This window comes from Podarcis erhardii (assembly GCF_964252035.2).
Source record: "Podarcis erhardii genome assembly, chromosome: 7".
Taxonomy (NCBI): Eukaryota; Metazoa; Chordata; class Lepidosauria; order Squamata; family Lacertidae; genus Podarcis; species Podarcis erhardii.
The window spans coordinates 89,567,075-89,582,456 of record NC_138511.1 but is presented as its reverse complement, the minus strand read 5'-3'; the positions used below and the strand labels follow the sequence as shown (position 1 = coordinate 89,582,456).

The following is a 15,382-nucleotide window of genomic DNA, read 5'->3' as shown; positions in this document are numbered from 1 at the left end:
CAGAAGGCCCTCGTGCTGGACCTCAGCGTCCGGGCAGAACGATGGGGGTGAAGATGCTCCTTCAGGTATACTGGGCCAAGGCCGTTTAGGGCTTTCAAGGTCAGCACCAACACTTTAAATTGTGCTCGGAAACGTACTGGGAGCCAATGTAGGTCTTTCAAGACCGGTGTTATGTGGTCTCGGCGGCCACTTCCAGTCTAGCTGCCGCATTCTGGATTAGTTGTAGTTTCCGGGTCACCTTCAAAGGTAGCCCCACGTAGAGCGCATTGCAGTAGTCCAAGCGGGAGATAACTAGAGCTTGCACCACTCTGGCGAGACATTCCGCGGGCAGGGAGGGTCTCATCCTGCATACCAGATGGAGCTGGCAGACAGCTGCCCTGGACACAGAATTGACCTTCGCCTCCATGGACAGCTGTGAGTCCAGAATGACTCCCAGGCTGCGCACCTGGTCTTTCAGGGGCACAGTTACCCCATTCAGGACCAGGGAGTCCTCCACACCAGCCCGCCCCCTGTCCCCCAAAAACAGTACTTCTGTCTTGTCAGGATTCAACCTCAATCCATTAGCCATCATCCATCCTCCACAAAGCACAAATTGCAAAGTCAAAGCAGGTGGGAGTTTTTGCTGTGTTCGCCAAGAAATACAGGGAAGATTTATAGCACCAGGTACCATAATGGCATTTTACGAGACGGACAGATTGTGCAGAATCATTCATGACATGCAAAGTACCGTTCTGCTGGGGGATGGTTATTAAGAAATTAAATGAGAGCATGAAAGTATTTGGACGACAATGACCACTGGCTTCACAAATCCATCACGTGAGAATTTCCCATTAGCGCTAAGTTCCAAGCTCACGTTGCATTCAAAAGAATCATAAGAATCATATTTCTAGGCCTTATGGAGCAAGGCTTTGACTCACACGGGTGGAATGTTTCTGACCTTGCAAAAATGAACCTGTGCTGCAGACTTGCAGCATGAGCACACAGGATCTTCGGGAGAGAGAAACCCCAGACAGCCCTTAGCCCATAAATGAAACACTAGGACTATAGAGAGAGGATAGCAAGGGAAGCTTTGGGGACTTGAATGCAGAAGGTCCCGAGTTCAGCCCCTGAAGGGAACTTCAGTCCCTGAAGGGAAAGACTCTGCAGAGTTCTGCAGAGCCATTGTTGTCCATCAGTGTGGGCAACATTGAGCAACAGGTGTGGGCAGGTGTGGGGGACTCCCTGGTCCTGAATGGGGCAATTGTGCCCCTGAAGGACCAGGTGCGCAGCCTGGGAGTCATTTTGGACTCACAGATGTCCATGGAGGCGAAGGTCCATTCTGTGTCCAGGGCAGCTTTCTACCAGCTCCATCTGGTACGCAGGATGAGACCCTCCCTGCCCACAGACTGTCTGGCCAGAGTGGTGCATGCTCTGGTTATCTCCCGCTTGGACTACTGCAATGCCCTCTATGTGGGGCTACCTTTGAAGGTGACCCGGAAACTGCAATTAATGCAGAATGCAGCAGCTAGACTGGGGACTGGGAGCGGCCGCCAGGACCACATAACACCGGTCTTGAAAGACCTACATTGGCTCCCAGTACGTTTCCAAGCCCAATTGAAAGTGTTGGTGCTGACCTTGAAAGCCCTAAACGGCCTTGGCCCAGTATACCTGAAGGAGCGTCTCCACCCCCGTCGTCCAGCTCCGAGGGCCTTCTGGCGGTTCCCTCCCTCCGAGAAGAGAGGTTACAGGGAGCCAAGCAAAGGGCCTTCTTGGTGGTGGTGCCCGCCCTGGGGAACGCCCTCCCATCAGATGCCAAGGAAATAAACAACTATCTGACTTTTAGAAGACATCTGAAGGCAGCCTTGTTTAGGGAAGTTTTTAATCTCTGGTGTTTTATCTTTTTAAACTATTATTATCCATTAGTTCTGTTGGGAGCCGCCAAGCATGGCTGGGGAAACCCAGCCAGATGGGCAGGGTATAAATTATAAATTATTATTATTACTACTACTACTGCTACTACTACCACATGGACCAGGTGGTCTGGCCTGGGTATACAGCAGCTGCATAATCAAAATACTGCATTCCTGAAAACCAAGGGAGATTGGAAATGTGATTCGGGGAGGTTTGCAGGACAAGCGTTTCAAACATCTCCTTTTGGGTGGGGTTTGAGGATCTGCTCCAATAATAATAATAATTTATTATTTATATCCTGCCCATCTGGCTGCGTTTCCCCAGCCACTCTGGGCGGCTTCCAACAGAATATTAAAATACAATAATCTATAAAACATTGAAAGCTTCCCTAAATAGGGCTGCCTTCGGATGTCTTCTAAAAGTCTGGTAGTTGTTTATCGCTTTGACATCTGGTGGGAGGGTGTTCCACAGGGCGGGCGCCACCACCGAGAAGGCCCTCTGCCTGATTCCCTGTTCACCAAGGCTGGGAGTAAGGACAAGGCACTTTGTGCATGCTTAGAGAGCTCTGTTCAGCATTACAGATTCAGTAGAAGGCAGCTTCGGGTGTCCCCGCGATTCTTAGTTTGGGGACTGAATGCCCACCACATCCCCTTGTCTGTACCTGGTCATCCCTCGGGTCATATTGCCTGAGCTGGTTGAGGAATTCAAGGTGCTTCTTTTCCTCCTCCAACTGCGCCACCGACTCCTCGCTGTGCTGAAGGCGCAGTTGGGTGAGCGCCAGTTCGTCCCGCAGCCAGAGGTTCTCCTGGCAGAGGCGCTTCACCTGAGCCCGCAGCTTCTGTTTCTCCGCCTCCAGCGACCCGATGTGAGAGGACAGAGCCACCATCATCTGTGGGGCAGGGCGAGATGGAGAAAGGAAACTGGGTTTGTAGGTGGACTCTTTGCAAACTCTAAACTTCTGCAGCCCCCACCACAACAACTGCCCCCCCTGCCTGATTTAAGAACTTGGTTTAAAAGCCTGGTGGCTGGATCAAGCCAAATAGCCCACTTTCCTTTTCTTACAGTGGCCAAATGCTCCATAGAACCCAGATAGACTGCCTCTGAACCTGGAGGTTCCATAAAAATATCAGGAGAGCCTGGCTACTGAATCAGTCCAAGCTACGAAGATGCTGTTGCAGTTCTGTATATTTTCTCTCGTGCTCCATCTGCAGCTCTCAGTTCCATCAGGCGGGGCGGGAGGAAGCGGGGAGGAAATAGCACCCGAAATAAACCCGCAGATCAGACCATCTATGCTAGTCTACCACTACAAATCTATGTGAGAAGCGCTTGCGGTCCTTCCCTTGTAGCCCTTGGAACACCTGTCCGCGCCTCCGCCTCCGCCTCCTCCTCTCCCGGAACTGCTTTCTCTATGGTTGCCCTCGCTCTCCTCTCAAGGCTCCTCAGCAATTCATAGGCCATACCAGGCTGCCCATCTCATCCGGGTCCTTCGGTGGCATAGCAGCAGTACTAACGGGAGCGGTGGCGATGGGTAGAGGGGAGGCCCCAGGCAGAGACACTCAGTTCGGCGGCCGTGAAGAGGATGGCGGCAGAAGGGCCCGAGGCTCCCACCAGTCCTGGCAGGGAGGGGCTCCCGGGGGCCGAGGCTGGTCAGAGGAGGCCAGAGGGGGGGCGTGGCGGGCAGCCAAGCAACACAGTTGGAGCCTCCCTCCTCCTTGGCCGGGAGGGAGAAGAGCTGCTTCCTTTGAAACCCGGGAAATTTAAGGGACATCCATCAATAAGGGACAGCAGCAGGACATGGCACTGGGATAAGGGACCGTCCCTCCAAATAAGGGAGACTTGACAGCTATGAGTGGGAGGGAGTTCCGTAGGTTAACTACAAGCTGCATGAAGAAGTCCTTGCTTTTATCAAAAGCATAAATTGTTATACAATGCACCAGGAGTTGCCAATTCTCTTTGTAGGCTGCACACACTAATTACGGCAACCTTTTCTATTAGCTACAACATAATGCTCTTTTCGAGCCTAATTTCAGCAGCGGGGAAAGGCAGGGTTGTGGATGCCATGGGTACCAGGGAAGGCTTTTGCAGGAAAATCTCGGCCCGTGGGCACCATCTCCGTAACCCCTGGGCCAAAGGAGAAAGGCTCCAGAAAACCAAACCACCCTCATTCAAAACTATGTGCAAAAGTTGAATTTAGTATATACCAAATAAACTTAAGTGTTGGAATTCAATTAATTATATTGCATTAAGTTTCAGGTGTACCACCATCTTGAGTTTGATGGGAAGGTGGGTTTAAATAAAGCAAAATGTGTTTTAAAAAAAGAAAGAAGTCCTTGCTTTTATCAGCCCTGAACCTCCCAAAATTCAACTTCATCCCATGTTCACGAGCTCTCGCGTTACAACACAGAGAAAAACTTTTCTCTAGCTGCATTCCTCATGCCATGCATAATTTTACAATCATCTATCCTACGGCCCCTTCCTCGCTTTTTCTCCAAACTGAAAACCCTCAAACGCTGCAGCTTTTGCAATCGCTCCATCCCCTTGATCATTTTGGTCACCCTTTTCGGAAGCTTTCCCAACTCTACCGTATCGTTTTGCAGGTGAGGTGGCCACGATCCCACCATCACCACCCCAGCCTGCCTCTCTGGCACCTCTTTCCCCACTTTCTTATGTGGGGGGAGGGCCTCGCCCCCACAGATTCCCCAAACACAAAACCCCCCTCCTGTCAGGTTCTCCCCACAACTCCCAGCTGAACCCAAATTTCGGTTCCTTCCCAGAAATTGTGAACATCCGCCACCCTCCGAAGCTGGAACTCTGGCAGACATTCTGTGACATCACAGCAGCCCAGCCAATGGCTTCGCTGCAGCATACCTGGGCCTCCGCAATGCCCAGCTCAATCCCTTCCAGACTTTTATAGACGAGGTCGTGCTTTTCCTCGAGCAGCTCCAGCGCCTGGATGTCCACGGCCTCCGCATCTGCCTCCACAGCCTCCTCTCTCTCGTCCAGCAGCTGCCTGTCCCTCAGCAAAGCCTCCTGCAGCCGGTGATGGATGCTCTTGTTCTCGCTGCGCAGAGCCTCCAGCCCTTTCATCACCTGCCGCGTGTGGACGATGATGTCGTCGGCTGTCATCCTCTCCGATTGGTTGTCGCCAATCTCCACCAGGACCGACATGGCGGGGTCAAGTCAGCTGGGGAGGAGAGGGAAAGAGGAGCCCAAAGGTGGTGTCTCCGCCCTTTGGGCGATGCTCAGCTTCTGGAAAAAAGAAAAAGGTCAAGGCCCGAGTTGCGGCTTTCGAGAATGTAGCTTCTCCTCCGATCCCAGCAGTGAGGGCTGCTCGGCACTCTGCGCAGACTCAGAAACCCAGCCAAGTGGGCAGGGTATAAGTCATAATAATCATAATACAGTGGTACCACAGGTTACAGGCGCTTCAGGTTACCTACGCTTCAGGTTACAGACTCCGCTAACCCAGAAATAGTGCTTCAGGTTAAGAACTTTGCTTCAGGGTGAGAACAGAAATCGTGCTGCGGCAGTGGGAGGCCCCATTAGCTAAAGTGCTGCTTCAGGTTAAGAACAGTTTCAGGTTAAGAACAGACCTCCGGAACAAATTAAGTACTTAACCCAAGGTACCACTGTATATACCGGAGGTATCAGGGTGGTTCACAGAATAAAATCAAAATATAAAACCACAAAATGCAGAATCAAAATAAAAGCAACAGTACAGTGCTACCTCGGGTTACCTGTTGCCGTGCCGCTGGAGCACGATTTCTGTTCTCAACCTGAAGCAAAGTTCTTAACCCGAGGTACTATTTCTGGGTTAGCAGAGTCTGTAATCTGAAGTGTCTGTAACTTGAAGCATTCTTACCTCAGGTTAAGAACTTTGCTTCAAGATGAGAACAGAAATCATGCTCCGGTGGTGCGGCGGCGGCAGGAGACCCCATTAGGTAAAGTGGTGCTTCAGATTAAGAACAGTTTCAGGTTAAGAATGGACCTCCAGAACGAATTAAGTACTTAACCCAGGGTACCACTGTAATCATAATAAATTTTATTTATACCCTGCCCTCCCCAACCAAAACTGGGCTCAGGGCGGCTAACACCTGGTATAAAAACAATTGATTAAAATACAACTTAAAAACAAGATTAAAATACAACATTAAAATGCAGCCTCATTTCAGTAGAAACTCAAATCAAAAACTTTTTGGGGGATGAAACGTCAAGTCTTCACCAAGGCCAACTATCCAGACTGGTCCTACGTGGACCAGAAAAAAGCCAGGGAAGTCCCCAAATAGGAGTTCCATCACAGAAGAAGAAAGGAAAAAGGAAAGAGGGGGAGGGGATCAAGTTGATTCCAAGCCAAAGGCCAGTAATGAAATTATAATTATTTCAAGGCCAGTTCCAAGCCCTACTCTCTTTTTGCTCTGTATCCGCTAAGCCAGAATCCATCGCTTATTTTATTTTTATTCGACAGGATTTATATATTACATAAATCATCCCTTAAACAGTTTGCACATTGGAATATAAAATGTTCATCATTATTATAAGATTGAATGCTAAAAAGCAAATTAAGCTAAAAATGATCAATATATGATTTCGGTTAAAAAATATACGCTACCAAATAAAACTCTAAAATTCTAAAGGAATAACTGGGAGCTGGGAATCAGATTTTTCCAATGCTTTTTACTAAAAGAACCCAAATTCAGAAATGTTATGGGGAGGAAAATTAACAACTGCAATATTTTGTGGCACTGGGTGCAAAGTTTGCTCTAAGTTTGGGATTTAGCAATACAAAGTAAAAACCCCACCCGAAAAAAGGTTGGTGATCTCACCAGCCAGACAGGAGACAAACTGCATCAGACAAGCTGAGCTTAGTCCAAGGTTTGGCGGACCCCCACGTGAGACGGTTTGGCCGGCTCCCTTCTCACCACTTGTGAAGGTTTCGCCCCACAGCTTCCCTTCCTCACCTCGGCTCTCGCCAGAACAGGTCCTGCCAGCGGACGCGCCCGCGAGAACAAGCCGGGACGTGTTTGCTGGCGGAGAGTTCTCTACCTCCGTGCAAAAAACACTTCGTGCGTGCGTAAGAAGGTGAGAAAACACGCCGGATCATCGACTCAGGGCAGCCTTTCCCAGGTAGAGATCTTCCAGATGTTTAGGACTACAACAGAACATAAGAAGAGGTTGCAGGATCAGGCCAAAGAGGGAACCATCTGGTCCAGCATCCTCTTTCAAAGTAGCCAACCAGATGAGATGCCCATTATGGGAAACCTGCAAGCAGGATTCGAACACAGAGCCCTCTCCTTCTGGTTTTCAGACGTTTTGCTGCCTCCAACTGTGAAGAGCAGAGCTAATAGCCATCGATAGGAGCCCTCTCCTCCTCTAGGTAAAAGTAAAGGTACCCCTGCCCGTACGGGCCAGTCTTGACAGACTCTGGGGTTGGTGCGCCCATCTCACTCTAGAGGCCGGGAGCCAGCGCTGTCCGCAGACACTTCCAGGTCACGTGGCCAGCGTGACGAAGCTGCTCCAGCGAACCGGCACCAGCACAGCACACGGAACGCCGTTTACCTTCCCGCTAGAAGCGGTCCCTATTTATCTACTTGCACCCGGGGGTGCTTTCGAACTGCTAGGTGGGCAGGCGCTGGGACCGAACGACGGGAGCTCACCCCGCCGCGGGGATTCGAACCGCCGACCATGCGATCGGCAAGTCCTAGGCACTGAGGTCTTACCCATAGCGCCGCCCGCATCCGTCTCCTCCTCTATTAATTGTCAAATCCTTTTTCAAAGCCATCCAAGTTGGCAGCCATCTGTGCCTCCAGTGGGAGGGAGTTTCATAGGCTAACTAGGCAGTGCATGAAGAAGGACTTTGTTTTCTCCATCCTGAATCTTCAGTCAACTTCCCTGGCTGCCCACGAGTCGTGAGGGAGGAGGATAACCTTTCTCTAGGCAACTTCTCTATGCCGTGCCTTATCTTATAAGCTTCCATCATGTTATGCCTTACAAGAGAATATTATGAAAATGATTTATAGGTGGTACATGACCCCAGTCAAGCTTGCAACAATCTATCATTTGCCCGATAACAAATGTTGGAAATGTAAGGAGACTGAAGGTACATTCTTTCACCTTTGGTGGACGTGCCCAAGGATTAAGGTTTTCTGGGAAATGATTTATAATGAAATGAAAAAGGTATTTAAGTACACCTTCCTGAAAAAAACAGAGGCCTTTCTCCTGGGCATGGTTGGCCAATTGGTGCCAAAGAAGGACAGAACTTTCTTTATGTATGCGACAACTGCAGCAAGAATTCTTATCGCAAAATTCTGGAAGACACAAGATTTACCCACTCTGGAAGAATGGCAGACGAAGATGATCGATTATATGGGATTGGCAGAAATGACCGGCAGAATCCGAGACCAGGGAGAAGAGTCGACGGAAGAGGATTGGAGGAAATTAAAAGATTACTTACAGAAATATTGTAAAATTAAGGAATGTTAGAATGATGTTGGACAGAAATTAAGTGGTTACCAGCTATAATGCAAAGGTTGAGTAATAAGTTAAAATAAGTTACATTAAGTTACAATAAGGATTTGCTGAATTAAGAATTTGAACTGGAATACAAAGGGGGGAGGTGAGAAGAGGTCCGGGATACAAGGTAATGGAAATAAGTAATGGGAATTATATTTGTTTTGTTTTGTTTTAATTGTGTATTTTTGTATTTTTGTTATTTTTTGTGCATTATTTGTTTTTTGCTGTTTTTCTTTGTGTATTAAATTGGAAACTTTAATAGATATCTTTAAAAATATATATATATATAAGCTTCCATCATGTTGCTTTGTTACTCGCCTTTTCTCTAAACTAAACAGTCCAAAATGTTGCAACCGTTCTTCACATGGGAGTGGCCCTTATTTTGGTTGCCCTTTTCTAACCATATAATGCCCTTTTTGAAACAAGGCAACCAGTTGGAAAAGGCTGACTTAATGTGTAGAACATTAAGAACATCACTTACGCGGCACAGGAACAAAATAATCGCCGTAATAGCCCCCCACCCCAGTTTTAACAGGCCATAGATTATTTAACGGCTCAAGACCCCAGGGTAAAGAGGACTGCTTTCGCCTGGCACCTGAAGACACGGAATGAAGGCTCCAAGCGAGCCTCTCTGGGGAGAGCCTTCCACAGACAGGGAGCCACCACTGACAAGGCCCTGCTTTTGTGTTGCCGCCCTCCAAACCTCTCATGAAGGGCCTCAGGAGAGGCGGTCCTTAAGGTATTGAGGTCCTGAGGTGTGTAAGGCTTCATAGGTCAGCACCGGTACTTTAAATTGGGCCCAGACACTAACTGGAAGGCTTGGGAGAGCTCCTGTCCACAGACACCCATCCCCACTCCATCGGATCTAGGCTCCGCGACTCTGCCCCAACTGCTACACTAGCTTTTCCCATCCTTGGGTCCCCAGAGGTTGCTAGACTACAACTCCCATCATTCCCATCCAGCATGGCAATCGTCAAGGATGATGGGAGTTGTAGTCCAACAGCACCTGGGGGACGTCGATTAAACCCCAATGATTTTCTAGGTGTTGTTCTACCTGGAAAGGAGAAGCAGAGGCCTTTTGGGTAGGACCAAAGGCCTCTCCAGGCCAGCATTCTGTTTCTGGAGAGCACCTAACCTCACCTTCCGGGGGAGCCCAAAAGCAGCCAGGCCCTCTCTGGTTTAGAATGCACACTCGCCTGGGGCGACTCGAAAGCTTTTCCTTTTTTTAAAAAAAAAAATATTATTAAGTTTTGCACAAATATCGCCAAATAAACAATTTCCCACTTAACATATTTTCATCTTTTGGACTTTCCTCCGCTTCTCTGACAATCATCCGTGTTTGAATTTTTCCTACGCATTCCCCAAATTTAGTATTGCCTTTTAAAATACCTTTACAAACATGTTTACATTCTTGCCATATTCCTTATTTTTTCACAAAGCTTCTTTAAAACCCACTAGCGTTGTTTGCTCATCACATACACTCTTCAAATACTCTGAAAATTTTCCCCAGTCCTCAATGAACTTGTGATCTTGTTGATATCTTATTTTTCCCGTTAGTTTGTCCAGTTCTGCATAGTCCGTTAGCTTCATTCTTCATTCCTCAAGAGTCGGTAGTTCTTCCTGCTTCCATTTTTGGGCCATTAATATTCTCGCTGCAGTTGTTGCATACTGAAAAAGTTATAGTCCTTTCTGTTGATTTCATTTCTTGTTATTCCTAGAAGAAAGGCTTCTGGTTTCTTTACAAAACTATATCTCAACATCTTCTTTAACGCATTATATATCATCTCCCAGAACCCCTTCACTTTCTTGCATTCCCACCACATATGAAAAAAAGTTCCTTCTTTCTCTTTACATTTCCAACACTTATTACAAGTTTTGAACATTTTTGCTAATTTAACCGGTGTAATATACCATCTATATACCATTTTCATAACATTTTCCTTTAACGTGGTGCATGCTGTAAACTTCAAATTATCATTCCATACTTTAACCCCATCTTCAAAATATATATTATAACCGAAATCTCTGACCCAGTGAATCATTACCGACTTAACTTCCTCATCCATCGTATACCATTCTAATAACATTTTATACATTTTAGAGATTATCTTACAATCATTATTTACTATTTCCATTTGGAATTTTGATTCTTTTTCTATATAGCCCTTCTCTTTCAAGTCTTTTTTGAACATATCATTTATCTGATAGTAGTGCAACCAATCAAATACATATTCTGTTACTTGTTCATATGGCTTCATTTTCCATTTCTCTCCTTCTTTAACCACTAATTCGCCATATGTGATCCAATTCCCTCTCATATTAATTTTCTTGACACTCATAACCTCCAAAGGAGACAACCAGTGTGGAACTCCTGATTCCAGTAAATTTTTATATCTGTCCCATACTTCAATTAACGATCTCTGAAAGATGTGGTTTTCAAAAGCTTTATGACTCTTCTTCTTCTCCTGCCATAGATACGCGTGCCACCCAAAGTCCAACAATTTTGTATTCTTAAGTTTTATCCATTCTTTTAACCAACAGAGACATGATGCTTCATAATATAATTTCAAGTCTGGCAGTGCAAAGCCTCCTCTTTCTTTTGCATCTATTAATAACTTATATTGGATTCTCGGCTTTTTGCCCTGCCAGATATATCTTGAAATCACTCTTTGCCACCCTCTAAAAATCATTGTCCCCTTTAGTATCAGAATCATTTGAAATAAAAATAACGTCTTTTGGGAGCACACACATCTTAATTGATGAGATTCTACCCCAAAAGGATAGTTTCAGCCTGGGGCGACTTGGAAGCTTTTCTAGGCAACCCAACAGGGGACCTTTCCTGAGGCAGAACAAAAAGTGACTCTCCTATCCCTCAGTTCTGAATAAGACAAATGACGAATGCCAGCCCATCCAGGCCCGTCAATTTCACGAAGTTTTGCAGAGCGGGTGGCGCTGTGGGTTAAACCACTGAGCCTCTTGGGCTTGCCGATCAGAAGGTCGGCGGTTCGAATCCTCGTGACGGGGTGACCTCCCGTTGCTCAGTCCCTGCCCCTGCCAACCTAGCAGTTCGAAAGCACGTCAAAAGTGAAAGTACAGTGGTACATCAGGTTAAGTACTTAATTCGTTCCGGAGGTCCGTTCTTAACCTGAAACTGTTCTTAACCTGAAGCACCACTTTAGCTAATGGGGCCTCCAGCTGCCGCTGCGCCGCCGGAGCACGACTTCTGTTCTAACCCTGAAGCAAAGTTCTTAACCCAAGGTACTATTTCTGGTTTAGCGGAGTCTGTAACCTGAAGCGTATGTAACCTGAAGTGTAAGTAACCCAAGGTACCACTGTAGATTAATAGGTACCGCTCCAGCGGGAACGTAAATGGCGTTTCCGTGCGCTGCTCTGGTTCGCCAGAAGTGGCTTAGTCATGCTGGCCACATGACCTGGAAGCTGTACGCCGGCTCCCTCGGCCAATAAAGCGAGATGAGCGCCGCAACCCCAGAGTCGCCCGTGACTAGACCTAATGGTCAGGGGTCCCTTTACCTTTACACACATTGCACCCAGGGAGCCAGGGGTCTCTCAGCTCCAAGTCCCGAGAAGGATGCACGCAGGCTGGCTTGCAATGCGCAAAGAGAAAGCCAGGATCTGGCGCATGGATTGTGTGCAGCGCAGCCTCGCCTGTGCATGGTCCAAGACTCTGCGTGAGCCACTCCTACCTGCTTTCGTCAACTCACTTTGAAATATCACACACACACACACACACACACACACACCCAGCATCCTCCTGGATTGCTTGTGCAATGGGATGGGCTCAGTTTGCAAGCAATATGTCTGCCCCGGCCAGGGAGCGGGGAGGGCATGGAAATGCAGGAATGATGACCTCAAGCCTTACAACAGCCTTCCCCAACCCGGCGCCCCCCACTCCGACATTTCAGACTAGAACTCCCACCAGCTCCAGCCAGCACCTGACGGGAACTGTAGTCCGAAGCATCCGAGGACCTCCTGGAAGTTGCTGACTCTGAGCCGGAGGTTCGAGACCCACCTCGGCACACTTTCAAAAACAACATTTTATTTTTATTATTTATTCCAATTTATTTACACACACACACCCTTTACAACAAGGTCCCTGGGCTGGGTTACAACAACCACAACCCTAACATTAAAACAACAACAACAACAACCAACAGTTTAAAACAAGCTAAAATGGCAGAACCAAAGGTGGGGATTAACTCCGAGGAACTAATTCCCTGGGAATTAGCTCCCAGGAACGAAAGGGCGCTGACTTCTGAGAGGCGCTCAAGTCTTCCCAGATCTGGAGGCGCTTCCCAGCCTACTTTTCATGAAATCTCCTCGCAGCGCCTCGGGTACTTCATCGTAAACAACAAGAAAAAAATGATATTTTTTTAAAAACCCACAGACCGCCAACAGTGGGAGGAGCAGCAAGCTTCAGAACAAAAGTCCGGCGGGGAGAAAGAGGGTCTTTTATTTTCTCCTTACCTGGCTCAGAAGGAGGGAGAAGGGCGCGCTTTGGGGCGGGTAGAATCCAGCCCCCTTTTTATTCTGCCCCTCCTGGAAGAAAAGCGCCCGCAGCTGGCGCGCAAGGCGGGTGGGGCAGCTGGAAACCGACGCTGCTAAATCCTTGGATGTGTCTCCAAGGCGAGCTGGGGTTTTTTTTTGGGGGGGGGAGCTTAGATCTGCGCCCCACTCGAGAAAAGAGCACCCCGGGTCATGCTCTGGTGGGGAGAAGGGGGCGTCCGAGCCGGAGATTGCAAGAAAGGAGAGTTGCGGGATGGCGAGGCGCCGCTTGCAAGAAGAGCCGAGGATGGCGAGGGAGGCGCGTCGCCAGCTGCGCGCCCCGATCCGCGCACCTGCCCGCCGGAGCAGCTTCGGCCTCGCCCCTCCCGGCCGCCCTGCCTCCCCGGCGGCTCCTCCCCGCCCCGCTGGGCCGGCTCACCTGCCTGCTCCGCCTCGCGCAGCGCCGGCCCCCGGGGCTCCCCCATCCGGCCCCCGCGCGCCTCTGCTGCTTCTCCTTCTTTTGCGCGCCCGGGGCGCGGCAGGCAGGCAGGGCATCGCTGGGCTGCGCAGCAGGCGGACGGGGCCAGCCGGTCCTGGGCAGTAGCTGGCGCCCAGCTGGCGGGGGGGGGGCTGGGGGGGTCGGAGATGGCGAGGTCCCGGGGCCGATGGGAGTTGTAGTGCAGCACATCTGGCGGGCCGCTGGGAGTCGTAGTGAGATGCGCCACCGGCGGCGGCAGGTCCCGGGAGGAGCGAAGCCAGGGGCGTTCTGCATGCGGAGCAGGTGTCCGAGGAAGGAGCAGAGGGCAAGATGAGTTGCAGGCAGAACGAAGCCCGTGCAAACGACTCCTTTTGTTTAAACAACAACAACAACAACAACAACAACAACAACAACAACAACAACAACAACAACAACAACAACAACAATTTATTATTTGTACCCCGCCCATCTGGCTGGGTTTCCCCAGCCCCCAGCCACTCTGGGTGGCTTCCAACAAAGACCAAAAATACACAAAATACATGCAATGCGCTCCCAGTGCAATAATTAAGGAAAAATATCTTCCCAGCCTTGACTTAAGGAGGCTTTTTTTCCTGGGGCTGGATTATTTATTTATTGCCTGTATATTCCACTTTAATAATAATAATAATAATAATAATAATAATAATAATAATAATATACCCCACCCATCTGGCTGAGTTTCCCCAGCCATGCTGGGCAGCTCCCAACAGAATGTTAAAATACAATAACCTAATAAACATTAAAAACTTCCCTAAACAGGGCTGCCTTCAGATGTCTTCTAAATGTCAGGTAGTTGTTTATCTCTTTGACATCTGGTGGGAGGGTGTTCCACAGGGCGGTGCCACTACCGAGAAGGCCCTCTGCCTGGTTCCCTGTAACTTGGCTTCTTGCAATGAGGGAACTGCCAGAAGGCCCCCAGTGCTGGACCTCAGTGTCCGGGTAGAACGATGGAGGTGGAGACGCTCCTTCAGGTATACTGGACCGAGGCTGTTTAGGGCTTGAAAGGTCAGCACCAACACTTTGAATTCTGCTTGGAAACGTACTGGGAGCCAATGCAGATCTCTCAGGACCGGTGTTATGTGGTTCCGGCGGCCAAGGAGCTCAAGTTGGCAGGCATGAGTTTCCCCTGCCGTCATCTAATTCTCACAACAACCCTGCAGGGTAGGTCAGGCAGAGAGAGAGTGACTGGCCCCCAAGGTCAACCCAGTGAGCTTCATGGCCAAGTGGGGGATTTGCACCCTGGTCTCTCTCCCAGATCATGGACTCTAACCACTGTACAACACTGCCTTGGTGTATGTGTGTATGTGACTTCATTGAGGGTCCCAATGTCACCAGGATGGCAGGTGAGAGGGGTAGACTTGGGAACAAGTTTTTCAGTCACCTCACCTGTCAGAAATCCATTTTACCCTATCTTAGACATTTATATACTAAGCACCACGCAGAAATGGCAGGCCTGTTCTCTGATGCTAGCTGCATAGTATATCTGTGTGCTTATTTATTTATGCCTCAGCTCAGAAAGGATATTGCAGAGTTTAAAATGTTCCAAAAAGGGCAGCTAAAATGATCCAGGGAATGGAGTTATTTCCCTAGTAGGAAAACTTACGGTGTTTGGTCCTTTTTAGTTTAGAGAAAATCTGAGAGGTGACACGACAGAAGTTTATAAAATGATGCCAAACATGGAGAAAGTGGAAAGGAAACAGCTTCACCCCACCCCTCTCTTGTAATACTAGAATTGCTGGGCAGACAGATCCAGGAATCGTAGAATTATAAGATTTGTAGAGTCAGAAGGGACCCCTAAAGTCATCTAGACCAACCCCTTGCAATGCAAGAATCTCAGCTAAAGCATCCGTGACGGAAGGCTGATAAAAGAAAGGACTTCTTCACATAGTAAAACTATGGATTTCTTTCCCACCAGAGACAATGACAGTCACCAACTTGGCTTCCAAGATGATCATCATCATCATT

The 15,382-nt window shown here is 48.6% G+C and overlaps 1 protein-coding gene across 5 annotated transcripts in view; it reads right to left on the bottom strand.

The window, feature by feature from the left end:
* The window catches only part of KLC3 (kinesin light chain 3), a 33,307-nt gene extending 19,837 nt beyond the window's left edge, over positions 1–13,470 (bottom strand). For 2 of the 5 annotated variants that reach the window (XM_081869145.1, XM_081869149.1), the window contains exons 1-3: positions 12,883–13,264; positions 4,759–5,139; positions 2,552–2,779 (exon numbers count right to left, since the gene is read on the bottom strand). In XM_081869145.1, coding sequence (XP_081725271.1) covers positions 2,552–2,779; positions 4,759–5,058 — 528 coding nt within the window. In that variant the 5' untranslated portion in view covers positions 5,059–5,139; positions 12,883–13,264. The other 3 variants (XM_081869147.1, XM_081869146.1, XM_081869148.1) reach the window with 3 other exon arrangements.
* Between the last annotated feature and the right edge of the window lie 1,912 nt (positions 13,471–15,382).